Source organism: Anabrus simplex, chromosome 6, assembly GCF_040414725.1.
Source record: "Anabrus simplex isolate iqAnaSimp1 chromosome 6, ASM4041472v1, whole genome shotgun sequence".
NCBI lineage: Eukaryota > Metazoa > Arthropoda > Insecta > Orthoptera > Tettigoniidae > Anabrus > Anabrus simplex.
Window position 1 is genome coordinate 247,451,549 of NC_090270.1, and position 20,059 is coordinate 247,471,607.

Genomic DNA, 20,059 nt, shown 5'->3' on the forward strand with positions numbered 1-20,059 from the left:
TGGTAAAAAGTTGTGTTATGAGTATGTTCATTACATTTATTGAACAAGTATCATAGTTATTTAATCGGTGTTTGTAAAAAACACACACCATGATTTAGGTTCATCAAATTCTATTGAAGTGATCTGACATAAAATTAAATCAATTTAGGTGGGCCAGATGTGCCGGTGAATATATAGGTAACTACACTGATGTGGTACGATTCTGACATGATAATTCAATTATAAATGCAGGTAACAGCATAACTAGATTTATGGAAGATTTACAACATGAATTAGATCGCGCAATCAAAGTAAGAAAAGTGACATGCGAGCAAAATTAAGTAGATATTATTAATAATTTCAAATACTTAGGGAGCTTAGTTTCTTTTAACAATAAAATTAACCAAGAAATGGAAAAATGATACAAGTTACATCAAAATTCTACCCACTACTTTGGGATGATAGCATTTCCTGAAGTTTCCATGATCACACTGTACAAAACATATCTTGTACCAATTCTAATGTACAGACTGGAAACAATGTAACTTTAAAGCTCTTCAGTCTGTCAAACACTAATAACAACACCTATAACACTATACAATCATAATTTCCTGAAGGCTACACCTTGTTGCTGCAGCCACTGATCTCTTCTATCTGCAATTCATTTCATATACGCATAACCTTTGCAACCCATTATCTCCGCTACCTCTTCCATGATCTTGTATGGTTTCTCTCAGCCCTTTACCCTGTAAATTATCTTCAAATATATTCTGCAGAAAAAAATGTTCATTGTTGTGCCAGGGGAGGTGACTAAATACCAATGTTTTCCTGTTCGCTACTGTTGCTGGAAGAAGCCTCAGACCAGGCTGAGTGGCTCAAGACGGTTGAGGCGCTGCCCTTCTGACCCCAACTTGGTAGGTTCGATCCTGACTCAGTCCGGTGGTATTTCAAGGTGCTCAAATACGCCAGCCTTGTACCGGTAGATTTACTGGCACCTAAAAGAACTCCTGCAGGACTAAATTCTGGCACCTCGGCATCTCCAAAAACTGTAAAAGTAGTTAGTGGGAGTAAAGCAAATAAATAGAGCCCGGAAGTTCAGGCATTTATTTTGACTAAAACAGGCAGGCAATGAATCACTTAAAATTTTTAAAATAAGCAGTAAAATAATTAAAAGAGGCATTTATAATGAAAAAAATGGGCCCTAAAATAATAAAGACGGTTTATTGTAAGTCACTTAACACACATCTGCATCCCATTTTACGAATTAAACTTAACGTCCCTCTATGGGTGGGGGTGATGAGTGATAGAATAAAATCAACAGTATCCCCTGCCAGTCGTAAGAAGCGACTGAAAAGGGGGTACAGTGGCTCTCAACCCGGGAGTGTGGGTTAATGACCACCGTTCCCCTAGCTGAATCTGGTGTTGCTTCCACTTTTTTGTGTCAGGTTCCTCTCTCTCATCTTTCATAACCGAACTCACTTCGTCAACTCTTGCTCTTTACCGACCCCGACGGTACTAGGTTTTCGGACCTCAGGGCGTCTATTATTTTCACGCCGTTCATGGCCCTTTCCATTCTTTTGCCGATAACTTCTTCGTTTTTTAAAATGACAGACCTCTACCATTTTCTTTCTGATTAGCGTTAATAGAAGATAGTTACCAAGTTTTTCTCTCTCTTAAAACAATAATCACCACCACAACTTAATCTTACTTAGCAGGAACGGGACCTCGCAACCCTCTCAACCATTTGGCTTGCGGAGCGAGTTTTCAGCATGGATTTGTGTAATATTAAAATATTGTTTACGTAAATGTATTTTTAATCTATTAACACATTCACGCCCATCATCTGAGCTGGCTATTTAAAGAGCTGGCCCAGCTATTTCAGCTGTTAGTGGCAGAGCAAACAACAACGAACCCTTTTCACAATAAGTTCTAAACTGAACAAGATATGGAAACAAAATTTTCCACATACCTTAATGAAGTCCTCTAGTATCTCTGTAGGCTGTGGTAGCTAATGTCACACTTTTCTGGGTGAATGGGAACACCACACTTTCCACAAAAATAGCGTGTTGCACTAATAATTTTATTTTTGAAGCACACTTTGCACCTTCTTGCAGGGAACTTTACTTTATTTGATGGTGGAAACTTGAAGAGAATATGCTCTTTTCTCTTCCCATCTAACCTAAATGGTGGATCCTTGGCCGGTGCCCTTTTTGGAGGCAAAATCGCGGGACGTTGACTTGGAGCTGATGAAGTAGATGGAGCTGAGATGTCGGAGAGAGGTGACTGTACTTGTATGTCGGGTTCAGTTTTTTCCAGGAGCAAGTTCCTAACTACTGTCTGCATGAAATTCAGAAATGTTTTTGATTTTTGAGGATTTGAGTTCTGGAAGAGCCGAAATGCGTTAAAAAGTGAGCAGTACAGTAAATAAAAAAACACCTTTTTCGGCCACTTTATAGTTTTCCTCATGAAAGGATAGAGCGCCAAGTACTGGTTGCAGTATCAACACCATGCATGTGTTGATTATAGTCGGTCACAGACTCTGGTTTCATTTGTATTTTTCCAGATTTCTTTGTTTCGACCATTTCTGCCGAATGGATGGTAGTCACCATAGTAATAACCTTTTTGTCTCTCCAAGAAACAAGCAATACATCCTCGTCCCTCCTGAAAGTCATTTCCCCCGTTTGAGAATTGCCTGGTGTTCCTTTAGATCTTTTGGTACACCCCTATTTGACCGTATTGTTCCACATACGGCAGTGATCTGTTCCCGTAACTGTTTCGCGAGTCCAACGCTATTGTAATAATTGTCCATATAGACTGTACACCCCTGGTCAAGATAATTTTCAAGCAGCTGAAAAACTGTGCTTTGTAAATTCGCACCACTTGCATCATATATCATGAGTTTACAGATGTACCCCGTGTTAGACTCGCAAACCATCCTCACTAAAATGCCATATTTTATTATTTTACCGGGGTTATATACGCGGAATCTTAGGCGCCCTCTCCAGACTAGCATTCCTTCGTCCAGAGCAATTTTCTGTTTGGGGGTATAAAGCTCCGTAAATCTGTCCGAAAGTTTCTGTAAAATAGGTCTGATTTTATACAATCTGTCAGTGCTGTGCTCGTATTCGCTGCTGTCACTAAAGTGGAGAAATGAGAGGATACTTTCGAAGCGATTTCGTGACATTGTCTTTGAGAAAACAGGAGTGGAGAAAATTGGATCTTCTGTCCAGTACATTCTGAGACATGGTTTACTAATAATGCCGGTAGTGAGCATCAAACCCAGGAACTGTCTCATTTCTGAAACAGTCACCGGACTCCACGTTTGAGCAAGAGAGTGTTTAGAGAAGGGGCGCGGCGCAGCATTGATTACATGACTCGCATACAGATTTGTTTGCTCGCATAGGTATTCGAGAAATTCAGCTGTGAGAAATAGATTTACAAATGACATCTCGTTAGTGTTTTCTGTTTCAGCATTTATACCTGGTTTAGCAGTAAATGGGATCGCAGGGGGGCGATATAAAGGCGAACATTGAGATACCGGTACTATGTTTTCTGTCACGTGTCCGGGAGAATCGTCTTCACTGTCATCACTGTCACTTTCAATTTCACTTAGTTCAGGAATCAGTTCATTACCTGAGTCTTCATTGAAAAGGATGTCAGCAATTTCGTCAACACTTACATTGTCCCTACACGCCATGGTTGCACTTCAGAACGCGACTATACACACGCTTGTGCAATCAGAAACCAACTACGCAGCCAGCTGGGCCAGCGCTAGGCTACCTTCAGAAACAAAACAAAAAAAGTGCATTGGGAGGGAAAATCGCCGTGGCCATGTGGTTTCTGTTGAGTAGAAACATTCATAAGGGTATTACCTTCGTCTCTCTCGCACATATTTGTGACCAAAATAGATCCCAGCTGCGTAGGAACGACTGCAATTCAAGGTTGCGCTTATCCGGGCTAACTCGGATACGGTCCACAGCACGCTCACGCGCTATAGGCAATAACTCGGATACGGGCCTGAATGTGTTAAGCTAAAATGAAATTGTCGTCTATATTATTAACACAGTACATTTTAATAGATAAATAACAGCAGAAAATATCCACATTAAGTCAAAGGAGGCAAAAAAAAGGCACTAAACTAGCAAATAGGCACTGTAAGCTAAAGTAGGCAAAGAAAAAACAAAAAAAGGGTCCTACCATTCCCAAAAGTACGGAAATATACTTGTGTTTATTTAACACTTTGATATAAACACCCAAATAAAAAAGGCAGTTTGCCTAACTTCTGGGCTCTACCCTAGTGTTGGCTACTGAGTGTATGATTGGAAGCAGTGTATCGATTAATACAAGTGTCTGATTGAATCGATTCACAGGAACGGCGAGCTCACGGCACGATTCAGCTGACTCGCAGCGGAGTGTGCTGAGTGGCGCACTCACGGCTCTCTAGCGGCACACTGGACATTGGCGGAGAGCTGAAGATGTATTACAACGCTTAGGTAAAAGTGCCTCTTGAATTCAATTAATTCAGGATCCCTGAAGCTGACAGCCGTCTTACTATTATTAAAAAGAGCTTCCCCGAAATCTGAAATGAAATAAAATGGGGAATTGCTTTTGAAAAGCGTGTTTTAACTCTGCACAAGGAAAGCTAGCATATAGAAGAGTGGTTTCATACCTTGTTGTTGACAAAATCTACTGTGTCCTTGGAGGAGCGACGGCTGATGCAGGCTTCAGTCTTGTGAAGTAATGATGTGTGTGTTCCAAAGCTTGCTCCGCCTTCGGGGGAGGCAAGGCTGTGGAGTGGGGAGGAGGAGTGTCGCTTACGGTCACGGTTTCGGCTTTAGAAGAAGGGTAGGGGGAATAGATATACGGGAGGACGGAAGTTCATTCATTTTCTTTCTTTTATTGTCTGTATTGTTTTCAAAGCCTAATGCTTCCAGGTGTGAAAATATCCCTTCGTATAAAGGTTCTTATTATCAATTCTATCATTCAGGTTATTATTCTGATTACTTTGTTGATCTAAATAAATGTATATATTTTCTAGTGTATTTAGAAGGCCACCTTCATTTTTTTTACGTAATATTGTCAAATCTTGCTCTATAGTGGTGAACTGATTACCAGTTGCACTCATATGTTGGCTTATCGAGGAAATTTTTTTTTTATGCCTCTCGGCACTGACATGCTGTAAGTATCTTACCGTAAAACTGCGTCCAGTTTGCCCAATATAAGATTTTTTGCATTGATGACATTTTAATTTGTAAACCCCTGAATCTAAATGTTTGACTTTTCCCTAGGGAATTAACGCTGTTGTAGTTAAAAAATGTTTGCTTAGTATTATTACTGGTTGAGTAAACAATCTTATAGTTATGTTTTCTGAACAAATTCGTTACTACATATATATTAGGATTGTTGAAAGTGAACCTGGCATATTTATCTTTCTTCTTTCTTTCGGGTGTTAGATTGGTACGAAAATTCTGTTTGAATTTTCTGATTATTTTATTTCCCATATTAAGTCCAAAACCGTTATATTGGGCTTGTTTACGGATAAAGAGCAATTCTTTTTCTCGTTCTACGTGGGAGAGAGGTACATTAAATGCTCACGAGGTGATTCCCACACGACATGTCATTTAATTATATTCTCCCCCCTAACATAACTCTTTCTATCTTAGCTGTCATTTATCCAGGTCAACTGTACAGTCCGCATTGAACCGCAAAATCCAACCACCTTTAATTACTATTATGTAGTGGCATGATTTTTTTTGCATTAATTTATGTTCAATTTTCCGAAAAGGAAACATTTTTCACGTCATTTCGCAAAATAGGGCTGACCCCATCGCTTTAATTTTGCTTTAATCCTTCCTTAAAGTTATTCATAAAAAGTTTAATTCGTGAGATTTGTGAATTAATTATATGAAAGATAGACAAAGAGAGGCAATACTGTAATAATTCACTAATCCTTATGTGATCATGATTAGAACTATAACATAGCCCTAATCGCCCTAGTAAAGACTACATAACAAATTACCCTTTCACCCTACAAACCCGTAGCTTTCACCCTTTATCGCCATAACATTAAGGGATTGTATAGAATATTAATATGAAGAGATACTTCTGTCGAAATGAAAAATCCTTATTCTGAATTCTGTTTCCTTTCACACACATATTGGAATACAATTTCAAGATCGTTATTTTCCATGAATTTCTCTTTATTTTCGCACTTAATCGCAAAATAAGTAAGTTTCGCTTTAAACTGACCACTCATTACATTCACAATATAGTAAACCGATCTTTTTTGTGATTCCGGATGTAATGAGTGGTTCTTTATCGTAATAGGAGTAAAAGTGGGCTTTCTACGTATCTTAAAAATAAACCCTTCCTTATCCCGTCTTATATTTATCTCTACAAAATTTATGGAACCTTCTTTTTCTTTTCTACAGTAAACTTTACTCTGGAATCTAATTAATTTAAAATATTGAGGATATCACTATTGTTCACTCTTTGATCTATTACTAAAAATGTATCGTCTACAAAGCGTGTCCATAGATTAAGAACCTCTATTTGTCCTATTATTTTGGTCTGTTCAATATGATCCAGATAAATGTTGGCTGAAATGCCAGAAGCGGGAACTCCCATAGGGAGGCCTTCCTGTCTGTATATCTTCTTGTTAAATGTGAAATAATTGTGTTCCGAAACAAATTTAAGTTTATTAATGAAGTCTTCTATTTGTGGTAGGCTAAATTGTTTTTTGTGTTCTATTAAATTCTTCCTAATGATTTGTATAGTTTTTTTTTTGTTTTTTTTTTGCTAGTTGCTTTACGTCGCACTGACACAGATGTGTCTTACGGCGATGACGGGACAGGAAAGGGCTAGAAGTGGGAAGGAAGAGTCTGTGGCCTTAATTAAGGTACAGCCCCAGCATTTGCTTGGTGTGAAAATGGGGAAACCACGGAAAACCATCTTCAGGGCTGCCGACAGTGGGGTTCGAACCCACTATCTCCCGAATACTGGATACTGGCCGCACTTAGCGACTGCAGCTATCGAGCTCGGTTTGTATTGTTTCATCTACTGGAATATTTGTATACATGTCTTTGATATCAAAAGAACATGTTATATGATGCAGTGTTAACTTAAAATTCTTAAGCACTTTACAGAAATCTAATGAATTTTTTATAGGTGTCTTATTGTGAAAAACATAATGATTACTTAAGAATGTATGTATGGATTGGGATGTTTTGTAAGTAGGACTGCTACGGAAGTTTATAACTGGTCTTATGGGTATTCCTTCTTTGTGTAACTTGGGTAAGGCCCTTGCATTGGAAGACCGGGATTCATATTAATCAGTTTCTGGACATCTTGCTAATTTAAAATGAAGATTGCGCTTTTTAGTATTACTTTTAACTTTTTTTGAGTACATACCGTAGGGGCTCAATCTATTTCTAGAAAAGAGCTATTGTTGAAAAAATGTTCATTTTTCCCGATATATTCCACCTTATCTAAAACTATTGTCCCCCCCCCCCCCTTATCAGCATTAGTAATTACTATTTCTTCTTTTTTTACTTAGCTACTTTCACCTTTAGGTTAAAAAGATGTTGGCATGTTTATTTGCTTGGTTGGCCTTAAGATTGCAAGAAATCAGCTTCATTTCCCATATCAAATCCTATTTACAATGAATTAATAACAGTCAATTTCCACCTTTTTGATACTCTCACTGCTGGGTTCTGTGGTTCAAATCCCAGTCACTCCATATGAGATTTCTGCTGGACAAAATGGAGGAGGAACATGCTTCTCTCCAGGTACTCTGGTTTTCCCTGTCATATTTCATTTCAACAACTCTCCCCAATATCATTTCATTACATCTGTCATTCATTAATCATTGTCCCAGAGGAGTGCGACAGGCTTCGGCACCCGGAACAATTCCTAACCTCGCCGCTAGATGGGGGCTTCGTTCATTCCATTCCTGACCCGGTCGAATGACTGGAAACAGGCTGTGGAATTTCAAGTTAATTTGGAGTTCAGTAAAAGAATATGTGCAACAACAAAAAAAAGTGAACTTTACTTTGCACACAGCTATGCGACAAGTGGTTGAAAAATGTTCATCGATAACAACCGATGACTGTTTTTCAGGATGCTCAATGAGTTCAAAAGATACAGGAAACTAACGGGGTTCACAGGAACCGCGCATTAATACCACAACAGACCAAGTGACGACAATGACACAGACAACAATTATGAAAACGACGATGGAAATGACAGTGATGACAGGATGAGCAGCATCAGGGTTTTGTAGACCCAAGAAACACCAGCTTTTTAAAAATAATCCCTATAATACTTGGGAAACAGTTACCAATAAAAAACGTTGTTAAAACTTGAAAATTAGACAGATCATTTCACGAAATAAAACTAAATGAGACGTGAATATGTCAACTTCAATTTTATATACATAATAATGTGAATTCACAGTGTTTGCCTTCTTATAAAGGTTTTTCTGCCACCAGAATAGACAATCATGTCCACCACAGTCTTACATGGTCAACTTGTTCTCCCACTCCATCAACTTGGCTCATGCACATACGTCATTCTGCTTGCTGGTCAGTAACAGTCTTATTGTTTTCTCTCTGTGTTCTGTTACAGCTAGTCTTATGTTCAAGGTGAGCATTAGTGCAAAGGAAAGGGCTCTCAAATTTAAAAATGACTGATTATATGCATCCGATTAAAAAACCATAATGTGTCAATACTGTACCTGTACGATATCTTGAAATAGAAAAGATACATGTACCAAGCAAGTGCGAAGTAAGAAACATCAAGTGAAGAGATCATCTGCAGCCAGTACATCCTCTTGACATAAGAGGCAACAGAACCTTGTACAGTGTAATTTTGCTGCAAACAAAAGAGTTATTGCAAGGGATAATTTTGCCAAGAGGACTATGGAGTCTTTTCTTAAAGCGAATATACCACTAGAGAAATTGGGGCACCCTGCTCAAGCCGGTTCAACGTGTACGGACCAACAAAACATAAGCCAGGAGCAGTTAAGACATATACCTGTATGGATTAGGCTAGCGATGTTTTAGATGTACATCTGCGTGCTGTCTGTTGGTTGTCAACGTGAACTTTTAGCATGGCTCGCAGCACAGGGTATCATTCTATGCAAGGGAGTATCTTCTACCGTAATGCAGCGTTGTGTTGGCATAAAAAGAATTTGTTTCATCAATGTCGATCGTTGTAAACAACATGGCAGTGTCCTCGCAGGGTATGTATTTATCTAATCCAGCTCTGGAACGCATATTAGGGGAAAGTAGTAATGAGAATAATCGGAGCGATAATGAAAGTGTTAGTAATGATGATTACGCACAGCAGGAAATTACAAGATGTACGTAATAATAGTAAAAAAATGAAATGGCATATGGCTTTTAGTGCTGGGAGTGTCCGACGACAAGTTCGGCTCGCCAAATGCAGATCTTTTGATTTGACGCCCGTACGCGACCTGCACATCTTGATGAGGATGAATTGATGAAGAAGACGACACATACACCCAGCCCCCATGCCAGGGAACTTAACCAATTATGGTTAAAATTCCCGACCCTGCCAGGAATCAAACCCAGGACCCCTCTGACCAAAGGCCAACACGCTAACCATTTAGTCATGGAGCCGGACAATGATAGTAACATAAGTGAATGCTCACCCGAGTGGTTATGGACACCTGTTGATTCAAATTTTATTACAAGAAGGCAATTAGGCATTTTTTTACTTTGCATGCCATATTTTTGTATGTAGATACAACCTCTGCATGATACGAACTACATATAATTTTATTTTGAACAAAATCAGACAAGTCGTTTAGAAGTTATAGCAATTTTTGTGACAGCATGTAAATTCAACATTAAAAACTTCATATCTGGTCCGTATTGAAAGGAAATAACATACAATAGAAGGAAATTTGATTGATCCGCCTTTTTTCAATACATAATATGTTGTTAATATGATCACAACGTTTTTATTCAGTACCGGTTTCGGTGTCTATGGACACCATCATCAGCTGAAACATACAGACCCTTAGTAAATGACATTAATAGGATGAAGTAAAAATACAATGCTTAAAAGAATATAAACAAGTTATGTGCTTGCTGGTCAAAGTATAAAATGAAAGTGAAGATATTAACAAATGTTTGAAGATATGGTCACTTTGAAATAGTTAAAAAGTTTCAAGCGTAGCACTGCTAAACACTAGGTTAAAATAAAACATGGACATCCAAAAACTGTCGTAGTATGCAGTCCTTCCACAGAGTATTGAATATAAAGTAACATAAGTAAGTTTGATGGTGACTTGTAACACCAACTCATAAAAAGAAGCCATCATTTATGAGGTACTCAAAGAAGTGGATCATATTACCATATATGGCCAGAAAGTTCTCGATCCAATTCGGAAGAGAAAGTTAAGAGTTAAAATGAAATATTGGAAATAGGGCAAAACACTGTAGAGTTAAGTAGGAGACTCACCTGTAACGGCCTGATGTGTGCGTGGAGAGTGGCAAAGAGCAAGTGCTGGAGTTTGCAAGAAGCATAGAACATCGTTAAGGAGGGGAAGGGGGTGGGTCAAGAAGGAAGAGAGGAGGGGCGATGGAGGGCAGCGGAGTCAGGTGGGCGTGGTAGGGAAGAATAACGTGATAACGTGTGACGTATAATCTGAGAAAACAAGTTGTTTTCAGGGAGTTTAACACTGTTGAGAACTGAAATAAGAGAATCAAATAAAATTCTGCGCTTTTCGGAAATGTCGTTCAAGTTGAGATTAGGACTGAAATATTAGTCCAGATGTATGTAACAGGCTTCAGTGATATCTAGTAGGGGGCCTTTGCACAACATGTTTAATATTGTTAAATCTTGATCTAATCCATTAAATTTGTGTTTATAATCTTTTATGTGCTGACCAACTGCAGAAAACCTATTGTATTTAATTGCATTGAGATGTTCGGCATATCTAATCTTGAAGCTCCTGCTAGTTTGTCCCATATACGAACTGTTACAGTCGCTGCACTGAAACCTGTAAACTCCTGACTTAGTAAAAGGGTCCGATTTGTTGACCAGGTTGGAATTGTGGAGAATATCCATATTTCTGTTGTTGGTACAGAAAGCAATACTGACGTTATGTTTCTTGAATAGGTTGGTAACGCTGTAGATATTTTGATTGAATGTAAAAGTTGAGAAATGCAAATTTTTGAATCTTGTACTGAATCCAAGCCTACGGTAATTCTAATGTGTAATAAAATCATTTCTACGCACGAATAGATGCAATTTTGGTGCAAATTCTGCAAAAATGTGCTATTTTACTGGCGAAAACAACATATTTCAGCAAAATCATCAGAAATACGATCAATGAAGAAAAGTAGCCGATCAACTGCTGCTTGCTGACTTTAATAGATATTTACAATGGGAATAGCAAGGGGAATAAGATCTGTATCAATTACTATCTAAATGTAAATCGAGTGTCACAACGCAGCGTTGTTATCCTGTTGTTCAAAATTGAAACTAGTGAAGAGTAGAAAGTCGAGCGATCGTTTAGGTTTTAGGGCGCACGACAAAAACTGTGCACAAAAGGGCTCAACAATATGCAAAGGATGGTTTATATGCAACAGATTCAGTGACAGTGTTTTGCAAGTATTGAAATTGCCAAGTTGGGTGGGAAACAAAAGATAGCATTGTGAAACATGTTAAATCTGAAAAACACGTGTGTAAGCGATGCGATAACGAAAGTTCAACCCCTGCTACTAGTACAACTCAAAGAAAGCAATCTTCTGTGGTTACACAGTTAGATAGTTGTAAACGACGAAAAATTTCCAGAGATAACTTCTCGAAACACACAGTTGAAGTATTTGCCAGAGCAAATTCACTTCTGGAAAATCTGGAAAGCAAAGAGCCTGGATTACAAAGTTTTCAAATGAAGACCTGCCATGTATGAGAACTCTACGTGAAGTGTATTTACAGGGTAAGATTCGATTTCATTGATCGGGTGCGGTTTAAGTATTATGACATCGAAACCACACGCAAAACTGAAGGATACCGAAATTGAGTTTGATTTCCATATCAAACTTTCTTACCCGTACCCAACTGATCCAGTAATTTTAAATTATTTTGTTATAATTTGAGGTCTTTCTTCCTTTCAAGAAGTTGCATCTGACCACCAGAAAAGAACAGCAGAGGCTCTAGTGGGGAAGAACATCAACATACTCTGTGATGAAACTACAGATAGAATGGGCCGTTGTGCTTTTATCATCATATTCCAAGTCCCAGCCGGATCGAAAAGAGAGCTGCAAGTTGTTTCTGTAAACTATCTTGATGCAGGAAATGCTACAAACTGCTCTTGTGCTGTTTTAGAAGCTCTGCGCAGTTATAGTGTACCATATGATGCAGTTAAAGTGTTTTTTAGTGACAGTCACATGCGGTGTTATGAAACATTAAGTGTGATCATAGGGGATCATTTAATGTATGTACAGTGTTGGGCACATAAGATCAGCTCGGTTGGCAACAGTTGGTAGGATGCTAAAAGGTTTGTTTTATCACCTATTCAATACACAAAAATTTTACAAATTAGTAATTTATTATTGATTCCACTTGAGACATGTTTCACCCTTCATTGAGGGTATCATCAGTCAAATTATCACATCAAGGCAAAAAATCAGGTACCTGATTAGTAGTTGACATGCACAAATTAATACATATTATTAATACACATTACAAAATTAAGTATGAGAAACAGTTGTACAATAGTGACGGTTGAACATATAGGTTTATATGTAGAATAAGAAGTCAGCACCAATGCGTAAAATTAAAATAGTAGAGTTCGGCAGTGGTGCTCTGGAGAACAGTTGACGCAATCATAGGAAAATATAAAGTTTTAAAAATATTTACATTATAACAATCAAGGGAGAAAAAGTGTAGTGTTCGGCGTCAATGTTTGTAACCAAAAATTAATGTCGAAGGTTGGTAACTATACAGTATTTACATTGTCCAATTGAACAGTTGCGATAAATTTTTAAAAATATTTACATTATAACATTCAGGGGAGAAAGGGTGTAGTGCTCAGCGTCAATGTTTGTAATAAAAAATGATGTCAATGGTTGGTAACTATATAGTAATTACATTGTCTAATTGAACAGTTGAGAATTTTACAATTATATATATATTTACACAAGAGCAGCTTGGTGAGCAAGGATAAAAAAAATTTTAAAAAATAAAAAAATTTAAAAAAATCTAGTACCAAGTGTGTCCTGATGTTTTAAAGGTTGGAAGAAGAAATTAGCATTGACATTTCAGAAATATGCAGAGAGGTTTATCTTAGTTAAAATCACCGGGGGTAGGGAAATATTTCATAGCCAAATGAGGTTTTATAGGCATCAAGCTGAAAGTTGTCTGGTTGCAGACAACACTACATCAACCAGCACTCCCAATACACAACAAGCTCGCCCCTCGACTCTACCTTCCTCCATTCTGACAGCTCACCTCTGTGCATGACTCCGCCCATGCCCCTCCCCCCCAAAGCACTCCACCCATCCCGCCGCCATTGCTAACCACATGTGCGTATTACCGACTGAGCCTCCTTCATAGTCCACCAATACTCATCAACAATTACCTCTCAGCGACACATCAAGTATGTAACATAACATTCACTCTTCGTTACTTACCATAAACCTTTCTTACACACCAACTAATACTATTAACATCTCAATTACAGATAACTTTCACTTCATACAAAAAAACTTTCAACAACACGCCAGAACCCAGCGCACATCAGCACGAATATGGCGTGCCACTACGGCTCCTCTTCGCAGTCAGAATGAGAAGGTGCCTCACCCCAGCTACAACGCTCTGACTCTGCAGTTGCCGTATACATTCTAATCTCTCCAGCACAGTTCACAACTCAAGCAACTCTATTCTATCTCACCAGACCAGTAAAAAACAATAACTTCATCCCCAAGTCCGCCATACTTTATTCCACGGAATAATATCAATTTGTCTCACCGGCATCTCACACCGATGTCTTCACATAACATTCGAAGCTACAGAAGTCAACTAAAAGAATAAGCGAAAGTTTCAATCCGCAACATATTCCTAATAGCAATTACCCACAAATAACTGTCACCATTGTTGCCATTCAAACGCACGGAATACCCATGAATCTCCATCCACACTGACCAGTCTCCGTACCGATCTCGGTGCTGCAACCAGACAACTTTCAGCTTGATGCCTATAAAACCTCATTTGGCTATGAAATATTTCCCTACCCCCAGTGATTTTAACTAAGATAAACCTCTCTACATATTTCTGAAATGTCAATGCTAATTTCTTCTTCCAACCTTTAAAACATCAGGACGCACTTGGTACTAGATTTTTTTTTTTTTTTTTTTTTTTTTTTTTTTTTTTTTTTTTTTTTTTAAATCCTTGCTCACCAAGCTGCTCTTGTGTAAATATGTATATAATTGTAAAATTCTCAACTGTTCAATTAGACAATGTAATTACTATATAGTTACCAACCATTGACATTATTTTTTATTACAAACATTGACGCTGAGCACTACACCCTTTCTCCCCTGAATGTTATAATGTAAATATTTTTAAAACTTTATCTCAACTGTTCAATTGGACAATGTAAATACTGTATAGTTACCAACCTTTGACATTAATTTTTGGTTACAAACATTGACGCCGAACACTACACTTTTTCTCCCTTGATTGTTATAATGTAAATATTTTTAAAACTTTATATTTTCCTATGATTGCGTCAACTGTTCTCCAGAGCACCACTGCCAAACTCTACTATTTTAATTTTACGCATTGGTGCCGACTTCTTATTCTATAAACCTATATGTTCAACCGTCACTATTGTACAACTGTTTCTCATACTTAATTTTGTAATGTGTATTAATAATATGCATTAATTTGTGCATGTCAACTACTAACCAGGTACCTGATTTTTTGCCTTGAGGTGATAATTTGACTGATGATGCCCTCAATGAAGGGTGAAACATGTCTCAAGTGGAATCAATAATAAATTCCTAATTTGTAAAATTTTTATGTATTGAATAGGTGATGAAACAAGCCTTTTAGCATCCTACATTCAGTATCTTCAATACGGATAACAATGATTTTTATCACTTGCAATGGCAATAGTTAGGTCGCAGTGATGACAGATATAAATCATGTGGTTGCAATGGTAAAGTCTTGCATTTTTGAACAAAAGAAAGTGAAAATATAATTATTTACAATTCTTAACATCAAAGTATGGTGCTTCAAAGGAAGTAAAGCTTTTTTCTGCACCTGTCATAACCCGATGGAATAGCTGCTTTCAGGCTGTCTTCCATTTAAGTGCTTACTTTACTGATGTTGTTACATTTTTTCAAGATGTCTGACATGAAAGACATCAACAACTGTGGTATTAAGTACCTGACTGATCTGAGTGACCGAGAAGTGAATAGGCTTCACTCCCACATGTTTTTTGTCACAGATCATGGAGTTGGCTTGGTTGACCACCTTACTGAACTTGATGGGTCTCTATATCCTACCTCTCATCTCCTTTACGCTAAACTGTATAACCTCGATGCCAGTTTTACCTTCATTTGTGAGGGGAATTTTTCTGCTGCAACTAATGATGCTTTGATTAACATCACTCCTCTACATCAGGCTGCATGTAGAGACACATTTGTCAAAGCTGCCAATTTTTCAGAGCAAGCTAGCCACATTTAAAGCTAAAGACCCCAACCATATGCATTTTGTGTCAATTTCTCAAGCTTTGTGACCAAAAAATAGAATTTTGAATAACACTGATAAATTAGATGAGCTTGAGAAATTGTTTGGAGTAACAGATCTCTCATGAAACGATATCTGGTCTGGTTACTGTTCTCTGAAACATGCAATTCAAACTCAGATGAAAGAAAGTGAAAAATGTAATGACATGATTGCATTAACTGCAGTTCATACAGAATTCAGCATATTTGCTGAATACTGTCTTGAGTTGTTGTGGACCCCAACAAACAACGTAGATAGCGAGCGTGTGTTGTCTCATTACAACACAGTGGTTACAGACGGTGCAATTTGAAAAAAATAGCAATGCCGAAGTACTGACAATCCTTTCGTTTGAACAATGAATTTGTATTGTGTGTGAACCAAGGACAACAATTGCACTTCATAAACGTGGAATCATTAAAATTAATAATACAATACAGTTATTTTAACTTTGTAAATAGATGCTAATTTTGGAAAAATAGATGCTAATTTTGAAACAGATGTTAATTTTTCAGGTCCTAAAGATCAAATCCTAATTGTATAAGACTATAATGTATTGAATAGCTGGCTAAATAATAAATTAATTAGCATCCTACAAGTATATTTGGGTCTTCCTATCACCCCCGCGTCTTTTTCAATAGGGGCATTACCAGTTTGCGCATATGTTTTAGCTATGGTATCAACACGCTTCCTGGAGACATGAAGGATGTTCAGAAACGCTTGCTGACATACTGGAACCTTCATACCTTTACTGTTCTGAACATAAAATTTAGTTTGAAATAACTTTTCCTGCCGCCTCCTCTGCACAGGGACGATTTCCATGTACTTACAAATAAACGCATTTTGAGCACTGAAATTATTGCAGTGGTACTGTTCATGGAACACCTTTATTTCATTCATGGATAATGTCCCACATCTGAATGCTTTTGTTGTGTGTTTATCTTTACATGTAGGTGTTGTAGGCATATCCTTCAGGACATACCTATTTAGGAAAATACAGAAGTAAATTAGTTCTCTTTTAAATATCACAATGTGCAGAAATTTTTCAATGTTGAAGTTCAAATGATTTTCTATGAATGGATAATGCGCTATTAATTGATAAAATAATGAGGTTATGATCAGTTCATATGGATATTTACTATACAAGAGCATATAAGACCATTTCCCAATTGAATTTCTACCTGGTAAAAATATTTACTGACTGAATGTTATTGCCTCAGTTTTCTTTTTTTTTTTTTTCAACAACTGATTTCCATTTCCTCTGTTTGTGGGTCAGTTTCCTCGCTTTTGTGGGTGACACAGATTTCAAGTTTTGCGGTAGCATGTCAATCACAGAACACATTGAAGAAAGCCACAGTTTATTTTGGTAATATGTTCCGTGCACGTTCATATACTTTCAAAACAACAAAAATACCTCCAGTATAACTCTAAAACCAAAAAACAGGCACACATCAGCAAGACAGTCTCAATTTATAACTCAACTGAACCAATATGGCAGCACTCAAATGACGTGAGCAGAAAAAGCTGATTGGTAGCTCTGGAGATTGTCCCTTTTGATACCAACAGCTGGCGGAGATTGTTCTCTTTGAAAGTCACACTGTACTTTCGTGTTCTGAAACGATGGGATTTTGTTCTTTTTGAAATAGACAAACAACATAGTTTTATAGACGGCTATTAATACAATACAACAGTATCAGTAACTCATTTCCAACGAAAATTGGAGATTGCTCCTTTTGATACCAATAGCCTCAAGTAAGTTTTCATGATACATATACGGTTAGGTTAGGCAACTGATTGCCGTTTCATACCAATTTTAATGTGTATGGTTTTCCCCCTGATTATTAAGAAAAACTGGATATAACAACAATCAATAATAGCGAGTATGTTTCCTGCTTTTTGAATTCTCACTACAACGGACTTCTACTATAAATATTAAACTCTCTGACAGAGATTTCAAGGATGTCTGTGCATCATACAATTTTTTCACAGCTTGAACAAATAATTTATGAATGGAATAGAGTGGAAGACTGTGAAATAGGGAAGTAGACAGATCTCTAAATTAGTAGCTGCCATAAATAACAGCAATTTCACTAACCTTAAAAAGCCCAATTCCCATATCCATATTCATCTTGTATGCAAGAACAGGATCTCCTGGAGCCTGGGCTATACCTACATAATGCATCATGTGATTCAAGAAGCCCATCACGTAGTCCTGGAACAGAATAACAATATACAGCGAATGCTTAGGTGTCTTCAGGGATTATGTTAACAATAAACAAGCGCTACTTACCCCAGGGATACCAAAGGGAATATTTCTAATGCAGATGATCGGTTCACAGGGTTGGGGCTCCATACCAAATGGTAGATCTCTAAAAAATTAAACACCAAATACTCATGAAATTCACTGTTGCAGTACTAGAATCAGGACTAAAGAACTTTCACCTTCAACACTCTAACCAAGGATTCCCAACAATAAATAACATGCCATATACTGTAGTGTTCATCTTTAATGTATGTAACATATTGTCCTACTACATACCATATTTTCACATATAACTAATGCCCTTATTTGACTGAAAACATACACAGACATTATCATTGTAGACCCTTATGCCTTTCAGCGTTCTGTCTGCAAGCCCCTGTGAATTTACTAAATGACACCAAAATCCTCTATTTGCAACTAGTGCTCTGGCCTCATTTAGTTCTATACCTCTTATCTTTAAATTATTAGAAACTTAGTCTAACCATCGTCGTCTTGGTCTCCCTCTACTTCTCTTACCCTCCATAACAGAGTCCAGTATTCTCCCAGGTAACCTATCCTCCTCCATTCGCATCACATGACCCACCCCCGAAGCCGGTTTATGCGCACAGCTTCATCCATCGAGTTCATCCCTAATTTAGCCCTTATCTCCTCATTCCGAGTACCTTCTTGGGTTTATGCGTACAGCTTCATCCACCAAGTTCATTCTTAATTTAGTCTTTATCTCCTCATTCCGAGTACCCACCTGCCATTGTTCCCACCTGTTTGTACCAGCAATCATTCTCGCTACTTTCATGTCTGTTACTTCTAACTTATTGTACCAGGAAGGCCTAGGTCCTGGTCCATGTTAATTGAAAGAAATGTTATTTCCAGCATTAAAGATCCGACCGACGTACGAACATCCATGTAAAGAATGTTCCAGTATGTGCCAGACCCTACGAGTGCGCTAGGCAGAGTCAAGTGACGTCACCTGTCGCTTGAAGCTCACCTCCCCTAGAGATATTTCTCGAAAGAAATTTTCTTTTAACAGCTTTTTAACGCTTTAACCAATTTCAACGGGACAAACGCTGAATTATAGCAAACATCATAAAAGTTAATCCCTGTAAATTTCAAATTAATTCATCAAACGGTTGTTGAGTTATAATAATTTAAAGTCTCAACGAAATTACGTAATCATGGTCACAAGGCCGAGAGAGCCGCCACCCCTCCCTGCGCTGGTATCTATATATGTCAAGGCCAGACAGCCCGCAAACTAGTACAAGGACAAGCAAACAGCTGTGTGAGTGAGATAGCGAAGAGACCGGCCCGCGTACAGTATGTTCGCGCAGTCACGGTAGAAGTACTTTCCGTCGTATCTCCGGAACGCGAAATTCTATCACCGATAGAATTATTAAAGGACGTCGCACTGCAGTTAGTATACCGCGTTGCGATTACAATATAATCCTAAAGACATTTAAGATTGTAACGCGAGTGAACTTATTGGAGTACAAATATTAACTATTTCATTACGTGTGGACTTAGGTAACTTCAAGTAACATTGAACTTTTACTGAGCCTAATACTTAGAATTACCAGAACTCATATTCACGTCACACCAACATAAGACTCACAGTAGTAATTTGAGTGAAAAAGTGAGAACTTTTCTGTGTTAATATAACATTATAGTAACAGGATTAGCAGAAAATAATCCCTAGCGACTTCAGACTGTGTTCAAAGACTGTGCTTATCGACTTACTTTTTTTTTTTTATGTGAACTGTGTGATTATGAACGTTTCAATAACGACTGTAAATAGCATTTCGTACAGAAAGGACTGTGATTCTTCATACGCCATTTTCGTGTGCGAAAATCACCCGAACAAGCTACAACTCAACGTGATCCAGTTCCAGCCATCATCACCTCATTGGGAACGTCAACATCGCCAATCCTGATTCTACATGGAACATTCCAGACGTCCATCTTTCGACATTTGGTAGCAACAGTTCTTGTCATAAGTGAGTAACAAACTGACTAAACCTTTTCATTTATTTTGAACAGTGAAACTTCAGTGTCGCGTGT

The 20,059-nt window shown here is 37.8% G+C and overlaps 1 protein-coding gene across 3 annotated transcripts in view; it reads right to left on the bottom strand.

Annotated features, from left to right (window-relative positions):
- Window positions 1-20,059, bottom strand: part of LOC136876396 (uncharacterized) — a 291,352-nt gene that overhangs the window by 205,071 nt on the left and 66,222 nt on the right. For all 3 annotated transcript variants that reach the window (XM_067150337.2, XM_067150335.2, XM_067150336.2), the window contains exons 3-4: window positions 18,035-18,113; window positions 17,840-17,956 (exon numbers count right to left, since the gene is read on the bottom strand). In XM_067150337.2, the coding sequence (XP_067006438.2) occupies window positions 17,840-17,956; window positions 18,035-18,113 (196 nt within the window). The remainder of the gene's footprint in view (window positions 1-17,839; window positions 17,957-18,034; window positions 18,114-20,059) is intronic.